This window comes from Mustela nigripes, chromosome 7, assembly GCF_022355385.1.
Source record: "Mustela nigripes isolate SB6536 chromosome 7, MUSNIG.SB6536, whole genome shotgun sequence".
Classification (NCBI taxonomy): domain Eukaryota; kingdom Metazoa; phylum Chordata; class Mammalia; order Carnivora; family Mustelidae; genus Mustela; species Mustela nigripes.
The window spans coordinates 102392280-102407095 of record NC_081563.1 but is presented as its reverse complement, the minus strand read 5'-3'; the positions used below and the strand labels follow the sequence as shown (position 1 = coordinate 102407095).

Sequence of the window (14816 nt, the reverse complement as noted above, 5' to 3'; positions counted from 1 at the left end):
TGTTGCCTTCTTTCTCTAGGGTCAGAGTAGGAAATTTTATGGGTGCAGGGAGGTAATAAAATGGTTGAAATTAGTGTGGGTGCCCATTGGCACGTGAACTTCCACCCCCACCCCATCCCCATCTCCCCACCCCCCTCCACCTCCCAACCCTCCACCCCCACCTCCGCTCTGTCCCTGGCCCTTCCTCAGAGGAGAAATCCCAAGAGAAGTCCTGGTCACAAACCATGCTTCTCCATACTCATTTCAGCTTCCTGCTGCATGGGACCCGTATGGGTCTTTCAGAGATAGTAAAAGAACATAATATGGTGATGTAAAAGGGTCAATACATGGTGAGTTGAAGTGTTTAGTAAGAGTCTGGATCCTTTTACTTCCTCACATTGAAAGCTTCCACTCCTAAGGAATTTTCCACTTCCACTTTGCATTTCCGTGCGTGTGCATAAGCATTTCTTAACTTCCCCAATAGAGTCTAGAGTCCTTGAAGAAATAAGACTGTCTGAATATGGTTTTTATAATGTTAAAAACATGAGTCCAATACAAATATGAAAGGAATACATGTCAAAAATTAATTTAACTAATTAATAAGGGAAGTCAGTTGCTAAGGCCAGGTCAGAGGACTTGAGGAAAACATATTTAAAACATTCCTTAAGAAAATCATAAGGATGTAAATTTGTAAATTAGAAATAAAACTGGTTAATGTCCCATAGGGCAATAAATCAATAAGCTTTCAGCTTTCAGTTATTGTTTCCTTTTTTTTTTTTGCTAGTCTTATTTATACACAATTGCCATATAACATTGCATAAGTTGAAAGTGCACAACACAATGATTTGATATATGGTTATATTGTGAAATGATCACCACAATAAGTTTGGTTAATATCCGTCACCTCACATAGTTATAGTTTTTTTTCTTATGATGAGAACTTTTTTTTTTTTTTGAAGATTTCACTTATTTATTTGACAGACAGAGATCACAAGTAGGCAGAGAGGCAGACAGAGAGAGGAAGGGAAGCAGGCTCCCTGCTGAGCAGAGAGCCCAATGTGGGGCTCAATCCCAGGACCTAAGATCACAACCTGAGCTGAAGGCAGTGGTCTAACCCACTCAGCCACCCAGGCACCCCATGATGAGAATTTTTAATGAGTTCTTTCTACCGGGCCAAAAAAAAAAAAAAAAACCCCAAACAAACAAACAAAAATACCTATTTGTATTTCTACAGGGTGAAAATGTACAAGTTACCATGTAATATTCAGTCTGGGCCCTAGTCAGTAGTAAATAATAGGTGAAACAAAGCTACCTTGGCCTAGAGAATTAGATCTTCTTACTGAGCCCTGATAGGAACCAAGAGACCTGCAGACATCCTCTTGCTTTATTTCCAAGCTTTGGATAATTTGTCCTTCACAAGCGATGGGCTACTGAATTGCCTCACCGCCCAAAGAGTACCGGGCACAAAGTAGGTGCCCAGCAAGTGTTCTTGAGCAAATCCACGAAAGGAACAAACACCCCAACCATTTATAGAGAAAGTTTAGCCAAGCTAAGCCGAGGGACCACAATCGCCTGGTCTGCCAGCTCTCCGCCTAGGGATCAAACAGTTTCCCTGGGAGAACAGACCAGCAGCCCAAATAAGAACAATCTGTATGGGCAGGTGGGAAAGGGAGCCAGTCCTGATGGCGTGCAGCTTTCTCTGCACCTCAGGCTGCAGTTGGTCTATGATAGCTCTGTAATTGTTTTATAGTGTCAGTAGGGGTTCCCTAATAAATGGACATTTGCTAGTTTCTGGCAGCCCACAGAGCTATACAGGTGCATCATGAAAGTGAGAGGGGAGAACTGTTAAATCTCAGGTCCAAATCTTTGAAAAACTGGCATTAGGCCCGTTAACAAAGCCGCACACGTAATTGACGGAAGCAGTAGGCAGGGGGTTGTTTTCCAACAGATTTCACCAGGCTTGGCTTCAGCAGGTGGAGAAGGTGAAGGTGTTCTAGCAACTGGAGATAGTAGTTACATTTTAGATATTTGAAACCATCAGGTTTTTGTTTCATCTGCCCATGTCAATTTGATGTTTTCAAGCACTTGGTATAACATGTTTGTTTGTTTGTTTGTTTGTTTTACATTGTTGGAAAATTCTTTTCTCCAGAACTAGTGTCTCTTGAGGGTTCCATTCCAACGATGTCAGAACTGGATAGACGGAGGATTGTGTTTTTTGTTTTGGTTTTGTTTTGTTTTGTTTTGTTTTGTTGGAGTTTCCACCCTACCTTACCATGCCCACTTTGTTGAAGAAATAACTGAGGCCCTAAATTATTAGCTTTTGCTGTATAACAAGCCACTCTGAATTCATTAGCCTAAAACTGCAAACAGTGATGCTTTTTCATGAGTCTGTGGGTTGACTCACCTAGGGCTGGGTGGTCTAGGATAGTCTCCATCTGAGTGGCTGGTCATTGGCTGGCTGATTGGGGTGGATTGTCTCCATTCCACATGTATCTCATCATCAGTTTAGCCCAGGCCTCTTCACACGGTGGTTTTGGGATTACAAAGAGTAACAAAAATAGACAAGCCCCAATACACAAGCACTTTTCATTGGCCAAAGTAAATCACGTGGCCACGCACAACAACAGTGTGGGAAGCAGCTACCCAAGGCCTGGATATTAAGAAAGTATTTGCAGACATTTTTGCAAACCACAGGCACAAAGGTACAGTGACCTGCCTAAGCTTACAAAACCAGATAGAGGCAATGCTAGGACACAGAACCAGGCTTCGTACCTCCAGGCCCAGGCTCCTCCCATAATACCATGAACCCTTTTCCAGGATTTTGAGGTAAAGTTCCAATTCCCTTTAAAACCTATTTTGGAGGTACTTGGAGCAGAGATCTATGGTAGGGTTCAGCGAAGGGTCTTGACTTTGGGTGTTAAAAGAAACCCATCTTGCTTAAAATAATAATCTAGCAAGGGTCCCCAGGGTCACTCCAACCCCAGGCTGGCTTCTTAACATTGGTTCTGTCTCTCAACAGCAGAACACCAGCCTTGACCTGGGCCTTGGAAGCTCCCCGTTCCACGCATCTTCTTGTCCTGGTTGACAACCTCCCACTTTGGTCAAGGGACGACTTAGATAGTTGGGCCATTTAGGCACGTTAATAATTTGGTGCCTCTTCAAATAGGGTGCTGGGACATGGGCCCTGGACACTTCCCACTCTGTTTTCTTTGCTACAAATGGAGAAATCACAACTTGAAAACCCCTCAGTAATCCAGACTTATGAAAAATTTGCTCAAAATTTGACACAGAGGGGAAGCTAAGCCCCCACGTGGCCAAAGGGCCCCCTGGTGGCCACCTTTGGCCTGTTCTCTGCAGCTCTGAGAAGGTTAGCTCTGCCCTCAAATTGCGACAGCTCTCTCAGCAGATAAAACCTCCCGTTATCTTAGCCTTAAGTAGGTTTTGTCTCACACCAAAAGGGACTCATCAAAGTGGGCCTTCTACATAGTTCCACCATTCCCTCTGAGGAAGGTTCTGGAAAATATAGTTTCTCCATCCCCTACATTCGCAGAGATGTTTTAGATGATGGGTGTAGGTTTCTTTTGGGCAAATTGGCTTCAAATCCTTGAGCTCTACTTCTTACATGTTTTCTTAGACTTGAAAGAATAATTTGTGTTTCACTTCTATTCATTCTTTAGCCTCACAGGACATAAAGGGAATGGGTCCTGGATAGTTCCCACTCTGTTTTCTTGGCCAGCAATGGAGAAAACACAACTTGAAAAATCACAAATAACACACACATTTCCAAGATCAAAGCTGTTTATACAAGTATCGGAGACAAGCCAGTGGGGTGTTGACATCCATTTTACCAGCCAGCCCCAAGAGCCTTCCATTAAGGAAGAAGCACAGGGGTGGGTGGCTGGCCCCATCCCCCGTGGAACCATTGCTCAAATGCAACTAGTTGACTGTTCTTCATGCTTTCTAAAGCCTCGCCTGAAATCATCGGCGGGGTCATTCCCAAGCCCTAAAATAAACATTCTTGCGATACATTCTGCCCCTGTAACGTAAGATTCCTCAGCCATTCGTCAGGCTTTCAACAGAAGGCTCCATTCCCAACCGAGATGCTATACCCCTGCATTCTTGAAACGTGGTGTACCTGTGTCACTCGCTCCCAGGGTCATCTGCAGGCTGCCACAGCCAAGAATGAAGCAGACTGCTGGCCCTTTCCCCTTTGCCAGGAAGTTCCCTTTTCATGCTTGCTGTTAAAGAAAGCCACTGATGTTGTCTCTGCTCCTGCTGCCTGAAGGGGAGCGATGACCATCACACCCGAACAGAGAGAGAGCAGAAAGGTGGTCAGCCTGGTCATCTGCATCTTTACCCGTGGGTCCTGCTGACTTTTTCCCGGTGCTTCACAGAATGACCCTCCATCACCCCCTCCTGCCACCCCTACAATGGTCTGCCCGAGCCCTAAGAGCACGTGCACCCCCCTGAGAAAGCCTACTTCGCTGCCTGAAACTCGTTCTGCTTATTCTGGTTTTCTCTTCCTAGAAGCGCTTGCTCCCCAATCATGTGTAACGATAATCACGGTGCCCTTTTTTTTTCTTTTATCTCCCCAAACAGGGAACTTTTGCTCTTCCCTTTGAAATACCACCAGTGGCATTCTTGAACTTATTTTTAGATGCGTGGAAGCGTTCCAGACAAAAATCGATGCCTAGTGCAGATAAAGCTCTGAGTATGTTTATCGTGGGTAGAAGAAAAACGGAGTGTTTTCATGTGAAAGGAGCATGGCCATGTGCCTGGGTGCAGTATGGCTTCCTTTAATCTGGAAAAAGGAAACAAGCATTGTCGATAATAATATGCAGATGTCCAGCCCCAAATGAGGACATATTGCTAATTAGCTATATTGTTAGTATGTTTTCAGGAGAGAGGCTGCAGCGACATTAATTATAATCTCTGTTGTTTGTTGTTCAAAGTCTATGAGACCAAAAGCATTGCTAATAATATCTTCTTTAATATCTTCAATAGACGATGCCTAGATTGTTTTTTTCTTCAGAATCCCACATAAAAGCCACAGTAGGGGTAATGAGGCCTGTAGCCTGAGCCTAATTAAAATGAAATCTAACTAGGCCCGTAGCCATCATTATCATCAACTGGTACTTATTGGGTGCCCCCTGAGCTTGTGGAATTGGAGGGTGTGGGCTTTGAGATCGCAGATATGCGTGTGCTTTGCCCTCCAGAAATTTGCCATCCCGTCTGCCTCCAAGAAGTCTGCCTGGTTGTGTTAATCTGGGAATGGTTACCACAGCCTTTTAAAGGAGGGAAAAAAAAAAAAAAAGCACTAAAACTCTCCTAGCCAGCCACCAATTTGTGCCTCTTCTGGAAGTTCTGGAAATGGTCAGATAAGCCATTTTTCCTCCCACATACCAGCCTTTGGGAGATGTTTGCAGGATAGGGCAGGTGCCTATTTACAGACTGGGACAATAATGCTTAGCAGGCTTTTCCCAAAGGTGGACCCATCCCCCATTTCCACTCCTTGATTGCCTCCCCTTGAGCTGAACACCCTCATTTGCTCTGTGTCCCTCTCCCTCTGCCTGTGCCAAATAGCCAGCTGGAAACTCTGAATGTTGTGACCACTTTGACCTTGTTGTGGCTGTGACAAGCCTTGTTCATCACGAGGATGGCCAGAATGAGCGGCTCCTGCCATGCCATGGCCAGAGGCAGTGGTTGGGGGAGTGATGTCCTGGGAAGAAAGGACACAAATGATAAAGCATCTGGGCTTATCATCTTAGAAACTGTCCCCAGTCTACAGATGAGAGACATTTTTTCTTCTCCGTTCATGTTGGTAGAACTTTCCCAGGGGCATTCAGGACCAGCTGCTGAGAGTTGGGAGGAGGGAGCAGATCCCGGCACCACATAGCTTCAGAAGCCTCCAAATGACCCAGAAAATGCCACCAGGGAAGTGGTGGCCTGGCGGAAAATCACAGCACTATAACAGAAAGCTTTCAGACCAAAGGCTAAGGGGTTGAGATCTCTGTGCTGGACCTGACATTTATATTCTTTAATTCCGCAATGTCTTACTGAGACTGTAGAGTGGTCCCTTGGCAGCTTGGATGCCCTTTGGGTCTCTCTGCCAGGCCCCTCCACGCGCCGGGGAGTCTGTACCCATTTGCTTTGCCAGGATTGCGGTGTCTGCTAACCCACCTCCCCCTCTGCTCTGTGCTCTGCACCTGCTTCACCCACTTCACTTTTGCTTGCCTCTACAGTCTCGGCTCAAACATCATTTCTTCAGGCAAACTTTTTCTTTAACACCAAGGTTTCAAGTAAGGAGTTTTATAATCTCTACCTCAAATGGTTGTAATAGTTTTTCGTGCTTTCTTTTGTGAGTATCATCCTAAGTTCATGGATTTACATAGATTCTATGTGCATTGTGAATGACAAACTTTGTTTTGACACCCAAATTGTTTAATCTTTGTGCAGTGAGGACCCTTCATGCTGGCTCCTGTGTTCTTTTCAGAGGACACCATTCACCACTAAAGCGTCCCCATCTTCCAGTGCATCAAAGTATCCCAAACTCACGTATACTTACTTCCCTGCCCAAGCTCTGCAGTCAGCCGGCCATTTGTCCAAGGAGCTCTGGTTTCCTTGAGTGAGAGCAAACTCCTTGAAATTTAATGATAGCGTTTTAAACAAATAAAAGGAATGTTACATTATACAGGGAGTAATACATTTGAGAAATATAATACATAGATGCTGAAACAATGAGAAGACTCTGTAAAGGTCTGGGGGTGGGCAGAGATGGCAGAGCTGCATATGTAACCTGACTGCCGCTGTCGAGTCTGCCATGATTGACTCACTAACTGCCCTGCCCTGTGGGTTGTGTTCATTGCCCAGAACAGAGCGCCCAGCTTTGAGTCACTTCACTGAACAGGGCGTTTCCCTTTCCATTGGTAGTCACAGCTCTAATATTAGAGTCACAACAGGGAATATTGCCACTCGTGCTGCAGCGTTGTCAACGGTAACATTAATACTTGGGGTTTCGGTAAAAGAAGTTCTGAGGTCACCCGTCCAGGATTCCTATGACGGCTCTACCATGCCATCCCAGACCCAGGCTCCCCTATCCTTCCGTTCAGTCAGCTTTAGAGACTAGCCTTCAACCTCACGCATGCCAGCAGCCTCGTTTCACTTGAAGCCCTGGTATCTGTACTCCAGGTGAGAGAAAGTAGGAGAGAGAAAGGCCAAAAGGTAAACTGACCACCTCCCACTCAGGGGTCCCATCCAGCATCGTCTACGTGCATCTCATTGGGTGGAACTGCATCACGTGGTCGCTCCCAGCTGCAGTGGATGCTGGGAAATGTAGTTTTAGCCCACTACCTTGCCACCTGAAACAAATACCGAGTAAAAATAATTAAATAAAATAGGGGAATAGAATTGGGTAGGCATTTTTGCATTTTGGGTAGGCATATTTGCAATATCTGCCACAATACTCCCATCTAAGGCAAAATACACGGTTCCCACTTTATTATTTTTTTAAAAGATTTTATTTATTTATTTGACAGAGAAAGAGAGATCCCAAGTAGGCAGAGAGCCCAGTGCGGGGCTCCATCGTAGGACCCTGAGATCATGACCTGAGCCACCCAGGTGCCCCATCCCATTTTACTATCTTATCATTGTTGCTAACATTTTATTATTACCTCCCCCCCCCCATTTTAGATAAAAACAGTAGTAAAATAACAGAGGGACGGGACAGGCTGTACGCACAAGGATGGGGAGTGTTAAGCAGTAGCTCAATCATTCGGCCACTGTAGATGCCTGCCTCAGCTGTTGAGCAGAGTTTGTATGTAAACCATAGAACAGTGTTAGTGCTTCGGCTCCTCTTTTTATTGGTAATCCCAACTCCAGAGAGAACAGTGCGGCCAGAGCTGCAGCACTGATTGATGATCCCCTCAAACACACATGGTGGGTGAAGAAATGCTTTCTCAAGCTAAGCCGACCTCCTCATGTCATGTGAATTGAGACAAAATGAATTGTGCAGCACCTCAGAAAATATGGTGAGGTTTCCTGTCTTCAGCTCCTGGACTTTCCCAAAAGAGTGCCTTCCAGAAGGGGCATTTACTTTTCTGAACAAAACGCAAACTATTGGAAGATCTTCGTTTTGCGACCCACCCTTCCTGAGAATCTTCACTCTGGTAGCATAACTTAAATAGGACACTCGGCGGGTGAACTCGTTGATCTAGATGGAGGGATGGCCATCAACCAAGACCTGGGGTGGGGGGGGTGAGGGGGATTCTCTGCAAGGAAGATGAGCCGTGTGCTCCGAGAGAAAGATTAAGAAAAGGCTTTCTCCTTCATTGTTAGCAGATCCTGTCTGCTGCCTATCACCCAAGATGTAAAATCGAGATTTCAAAATAATGGCTACTCCCAGATCTTGTTATTGGTTGAATAAAGTGGAGTTTCATTTTATATGAGATGTTGTAAGACATCCTTCCCCTATCCTAGGGTGTCCAGTTTCTGGAAATTTGGGGCCATGCCACTGCAGGGAGCCAAGGTTTCCAGTTAAATATGTTTTGATAAAGATGCAAGAGGAATTCAGATATTCAGAGATTGTGATTAGTGTTTCTTTATTACTTCCCATCTTCCAAATGCTTTGTGAACCCAAAGCTTGTTTGGGACATGGGTGGGGGGGATTGGGAAAAGATGGAGAAATGCCACAATTGTGTGCAGAACTCAAGCCAAAACATACTTTAGCCCCAGTCTATTCCCGGCAGAGCAGCTTGTGGCCTGAGCTGACCAGCTGATTGCCCTAACTCTACACTTCTCTCTCTCTCTCTCTCTCTCTCTCTTTTTTTTATGTGTAGAGATAACCCAACTGAGTTGTCTTGACCATCCTGCTGGGACAACATGGGACTCTCCTTATTATCTGCTGTTTCACATGGAGGATTGTTGAGCCACAGAGAGTTTAATGGGTTTTCTTGGTTCATGGCTAAGCCAGGATCACTCCGTGGTGGTCAATCTCCTACTGAGAAATTCCAGAGTCAGACCAAGAAACCAATCAGATTGTCTTTGGTTTTTCAGCCATCTAAACAAAATGCCAAATAACATTTCCTATCTCTTCTCCTAAAATGTGAGTTTTAAGAGTAGAAAGTTTATGTCACCACAGGTAAAGGAAGGAGAACTCCATTTTAACCCAGTTAAGCATTGTGTCCCAGTTACTACAACGAAGTTAGGGTTGGATTTGCAGGAAATCCCTGAAGCAATTGGCAAGCAAGCCTTGGTCCCCTTCCGAGAGTTGCACTCACAAATTTCTCTGCAAGAAGTTCTCCATGAGAATCCAACTATGCTCACTAATGCTGCTGGAGATGTTTTAAAGTTGGGGATCCAGCAAGAAGAAGAAGACAGCAATTGCCTTCAGTTCTCTCCCCTTGGACTATGATAGACAGAACTCTTAGGTTGAGAGAAGATTTAGCATGTTCCTTTCTCTCTCTCTCTCCTTCCCCTGCTCTCCTCCCCTCCCCCCTCCCTGTGCTGGGCTCAGTCTCAGCATAATACATTTGGCCCTCATTGCGTTGAGCAATGCCCAGGGAATGCCAGGGCAACTCCCTTTACGAGGATGTGCCAGGAGACAAAAACCATGGCAGAGAGGTGGCTGGAAAGGTGAACAAAGGCACTGCCCTTGGCCACATTTCTTTAGCAAAAACCAAGGGCAAGCAAAAACACGATGACGAACATTCAGCTTCTCCCCGCCGTGTAACTCTCTAACTGCATGCTTTAAAGAGGAAAGAGCAGACAGGCTATCTTTGTCTTGCACTTGCCAGGAAGGGTGCCCCAGCCTCTTGCTGGAATCGCTGAGGAAGGGTTGGTGTGCAGACTGGTGGTCCCTTGCCCTCTTGGCATCTTCAGCGGAGGTGGTCTCTGCACCAGCACTTTTGTTCCTCAGCATTTCTGTTTAAAGGATATAGGAAAGATCCATGCCTTCAGATTAACTAAGAAGATATTTATCTACTGCATGTGTTTCATTCTCTGGCCATTCTTGACCTTTGGTACTTGGAGTCAGGAGTGTTTTGATACTAGATGTAACCCTTTGGCTGGGTCAGAGGCACCGCGGTGGGGGCAGGGAGTGCATGTGGAGACAGTGTGCTAGAATATACACTCCGAAACCCTGAAACATGCCCAAGAATAACAAGAGCATTAACCACTGACCCAAACGCTGGTGAAATTCTATCTCTACATCTCCCTTCTCCAGTAAACATGAAAATGCCATCCCTGAAGGGATGGAGGAAAGCTCCAAAGAGAGGTCCAGGGAGAACAAGAGGAGGAGAAGGGCTGGTTTGGGAAAGAAGTCCAGCAACTTCTACACTCTTCAATCACTACAAAATTTTTCCCCGAATGACAACTAAATAGAGACATTTTTTACTAGCTGGGAAAAACAACAGACTTGAACTTTTCAGAATAAAGGCATTAAATTTCAAAATGCCTTCTTGTCACTCTTTCTTTGGCTATCCCCGTCTTTTCCTTCATCACATATTATCTTCCCTCCTTCACTCCATACCGGTCTCAATGGCCTTCTTTCCATCCCATGAAGGGACCAAATTCATCCCCAGCTCAGGACTGTCTTACTTGCTGTTTCTTCTGTGAAAATGTTCCTCCCGAGGTTGCAGCAGGTGTTCAGGTCTTGCCTTTCCAAAGAGGTTTTCCCAGCAACCTGTCTAAGGTCGTCCCTGGCCATTCTCCATCATGTTCTTTCTTCTTACCGGTCACCAATTTCTGATCTGATTTTGTCATATTTATTATTTTGTTCCCTCAATTAGTTGTAAGTATTAAGAGAATAGGGCCCAGGTCTTGTCCGTGGCTCTATCTCCTATGCCTAGAATGTGGTTGACACTTGTTGACCCGATGGATGGATGGATGGATGGATGGATGGATGGTTGGTTGGTTATAGTCAATGATTTGGCTCGAACATTTTATCCAGTTTGGTCAGATCTTTTGTTCCATGACATGCACCACAGAAACAAACTCTGGACATTGAGGCTGTAACTAATGCCAGAGTGATTAATTAATTGAAGCTATGAAAAGGAAATCATCCTCTGATTCCAGTTCTGAATGAATACCCATTCTCCTTCAAAATAGCACTTTTGTGTTGATGTGCTTCAATGTTTAATAAATATCCCATAACACTTTAGCTCTCAGAAAATTCCAGAGCAGCAGGCTGGGAAAAGTTCCCTGATGGTTTGGCTTTTTGAAGATGGAGTAATTAAACCAAGGGAAATGAAGATGAATTGGGAATACCATCCTGGTTTAATTCCAGCCACTAGCATTGTCTTTGCTCTTGAATTTAATGGACTGTTAAGGGAGGGGGTATTCTCAAATCACGTGCCTCCTGTTTATTTGTTCCTTTGCTTGTTTATTTGTTTTAGAATAACCTCCACATGGAAAGTGACTCTGCATCAGAAACGAGCTTTCCTTTCTCCAAAGAAGCAGCCGGGGAACATCTGGACCACCAGGCTGCACACCAGCCCTTCCCCAGACAGCGATTCCGGCAAGAGCCTGGGCACCCTTCACTGCAAAGAGATGGCCCCAGATCCTTTCTCCTTGATCTCCCAAACTTTCCAGATCTTTCCAAAGCTGACATCAATGGGCAGAATCCAAATATCCAGGTAATGCTTGAGAGTTGAAAGAACCTATTTCTTTGTGTCCTGATCTGATGTCAAAGCAACCACTGCCTTACCGCACTTGTATTCTTAGCCCCTTATGATTCTGGTTGACAATCAGATTATCTCTGTAGGACGAGTGTTTTATTGCATCTGTGTGACAGCCTTCATTGGGAGATGCACCATTATTTGATGCACTACTAAAGAAAGAAAACACTGATAATTCAAGTATGACACTGAATGCAATGTAATGCAATGTAATGCAATGATTACAATACATCCTACTCTCAGAGATGTTGATATGCCCACACAAAACAAAATTATATGCCCTGAAATTAACAAAATAGGGTAGCTATAGAGAAGGGCCAATTTAACATGGAAGCTCACTTGGCAAAGTACAGTATGATTTCAGAGGTACTGGGGAAGGCACACTCTCAAATCCCACTTAGCTTGCCCTGGACACCAGCAATTCCTTCAGGAGGTGACAACACTTCATTGCTCTAAAATGTAAAAGTCTGATTCAGAAAGTTGGGTGAGAGGAAGGGACGTGAGAACAGAAGTAGCTGGGGGAGACATGAGTCTGTACCGCTAAGATGGGCTGGAATGAAGCTGAAGGAAATAGGTGGTTAGGGAAAAGGGTACCTGGGATTAAAAATAACAGCCCTCCTCTATGCTGAAATAGATATGCTTTACAAAGCAAATGTTGATCTGGTTTGACTCCAAACACCCTCATGAAGGAGATGAAGCCCACATCCTTTTTCCATAATCAGTAATGCAGCAGGTACTTAAGAAGTTCCTATTTGGTTTGCCCAAGGTTACATGGCTAGTAAATGGTGGTTGAAGTTCAAATCTAGGCTCCTGGTCGTCCTGAGAATACTCACCCTATCAATCCATGTTTCACAGACAAACTCTTGATTTTGAATTTTGCTTGTACTTCCCTCTGTGTCTTCCCAGAGATGGTGCCCATGATAGCCAAGGAAGAGGACTAGTCAACAAGGCAATCTCATCTCTATGGTAGCTCCTGTCCACCTTGAACTTTCTTCTCCATTCTTTGCATTTGGGGAAGGGCAGCATTTTCTCATTCTTCCTCTCTGCTTCAAATTCCAATTAGCTTACAAGGCCAAAAGTTCCTGAACCTGACCTCAGAGCAGTTGATCCTTAATTAAGTTAACTCTCCCTCTCTCAAGACTAACATTCTCTGCATGACACCTTCCAGATCAGATTTTGTTGGTCAGAGTTCTGCTCATCACGCCAGTGTCATAGCGGCTAACAAATGTCACTGAGAATACGCCCCAGTTAGAATGTTGACCAGCCCCTACTGTGTATAAAATACTGTGTTAGGGTTATGAGAAGGTAAGAAATGTATGACCTTCTCCATCCAAGAATGACATAGATATGAAGGTCCCGGCTACCACCCAAGACAGTGCCAAAGGGAACATGGAGACAGAGGAGGGGAAAATGCTCTGTTCCATTGTGAACAGGTATGAATAGACAGGAAGAAATAGAACAGGATACTGGTAAGGATCTAGATATGAAAAATGTTCCAGAAGTCACTTTTTGACGACCCTTGCGCAGAAATCACTGCATGCACCTGTTAACATTTCCAGAGAGTCTTGCATTGTTCTAATTGATTAAATGGAAAAACAGGCCTTTCACTCCACTGTTCTTTCTCCAGGAAGTGGTTACATGGCTCTCTGCTAAAGAACAAAGGATCCACTTGGGGGAGGTGCGGACTGGCAAAAAAAGGTGCAGACCTCTCCTTACTGTTACTCGACAGTGCTCCCCCTTGGGTCTTTACCTGCAGGAAGTGATTTTTCCCCCCTTCTTTATAGATTATATGGTTTTGGGACCAGGCCACTTTCACTCCAAGGGAGCTTAGGCCATGTCCAAAGCAATTTTAGGCTTGCTCTGGCTCACATTTTTCCCCCACAGGTGGGAAATGTCACTGTGGGATTTAATGCTGAGTATTGAGCTATTAAAGTAGTAGATTTAAGAATGTAGGGACTCCTGGGTGGTTCAATCATTAAGCGTCTGCCTTCAGCTCAGGTCATGATCTCAGGGTTCTGGGATCGAGTCCCGCATGAGGCTCTCTGCTCTGTGGGGAGCCTGCTTTTCCCTCTCCTTCTCCTTCTGCCTGTTGCTCCCCCTGCTTGTGTTCTCTCTCTCTCTCTCACTGTCAAATAAATAAATACAACCTTTAAAAAAAAAAGGAATTTCTTATGTAAAGTTACAAGAAAATGCCTGGATGCAGGGGAACTGAAGGTTGCAGGGAGTGTCCTCTCATTGGAAAGTTACTAAGTACACAGGGCTCTACCTAAGAACCAAATTTGGAGCAGAATTTCTCAGAATCCCCTGTCTCTCTCCCAGATAATTCTGTGAGCCTAGGAATCCCCAGACCTCACTTGGGCCTTTTTAAAATATAGACCTAAATGTCAGGAAAGAACAGTGGTTGAGATCCTCAGACCTAAGAAACCCAGATTCCTTTTCCAAAAAGGGCAGGGCACCCGTAAAGTCTGGGCCTTCTACAGCCCACACAATGGATCAATCTGTGCATGAGGTCAGTAGAGCACCCAGGGTTCCAGGTCATTTTAAATCATCCTCATCTGTGTGGTTTAGCTGGATGGGAAGTAAAGAATGCTCTGGAACAGTTCCACCTGGCTTCCTGAGAGCAAGGGGCTGTTGGAGTTGGTGGATATGGAGAGAACTAGAATGAGCCAAAAGGGCAGAAATTAAATGGAGGTGAGTTATGAGAAGGTCCCACACGAAAGTCTGGCAAAGCCTCTTGGACTTTTATCGAAGGCAGCTTCCCTGTGCACTGTCAGTAAGGCATGACTGCGGAGATGATACAAGTGGAAATTCTTTGCCGTGTCCCCTCTGAGACATGTTTACATAGACTTACAACAGGGGCAAAGTAACAGTCAGTGCTTTGTTCTCACTCTGTCTAACCACCACCCCACCTCACCTGCCCAGCACGGGAACCAAAAGTTCACCTTCAGGTACAGGTTCAGAAAGGGAGACCTTGGAGCACAGGGCGGGAAGAGAACAGGGGCGCTCCTGGATGTCCTCGTTCCTTTCCTGAGTTGGCCTTTGGACAGCAAAGATCCCCATAGCTCCCAAGAGCTTAGGTTTCCCCATAGCTGCAAATATCAGAATATCGTGCAAAGCCCATGAAGTCTAAGGTACGACCACCTTTCTGCCCACTGTCTAGACAAG

At 45.0% G+C, this 14816-nt stretch overlaps 1 protein-coding gene across 3 annotated transcripts in view; it reads left to right on the top strand.

Moving 5' to 3' along the window:
- Positions 1-14816, top strand: part of ISM1 (isthmin 1) — a 73488-nt gene that overhangs the window by 36051 nt on the left and 22621 nt on the right. For all 3 annotated transcript variants that reach the window (XM_059406528.1, XM_059406525.1, XM_059406526.1), the window contains exon 2: positions 11370-11609. In XM_059406528.1, coding sequence (XP_059262511.1) covers positions 11382-11609 — 228 coding nt within the window. In that variant the 5' untranslated portion in view covers positions 11370-11381. The remainder of the gene's footprint in view (positions 1-11369; positions 11610-14816) is intronic.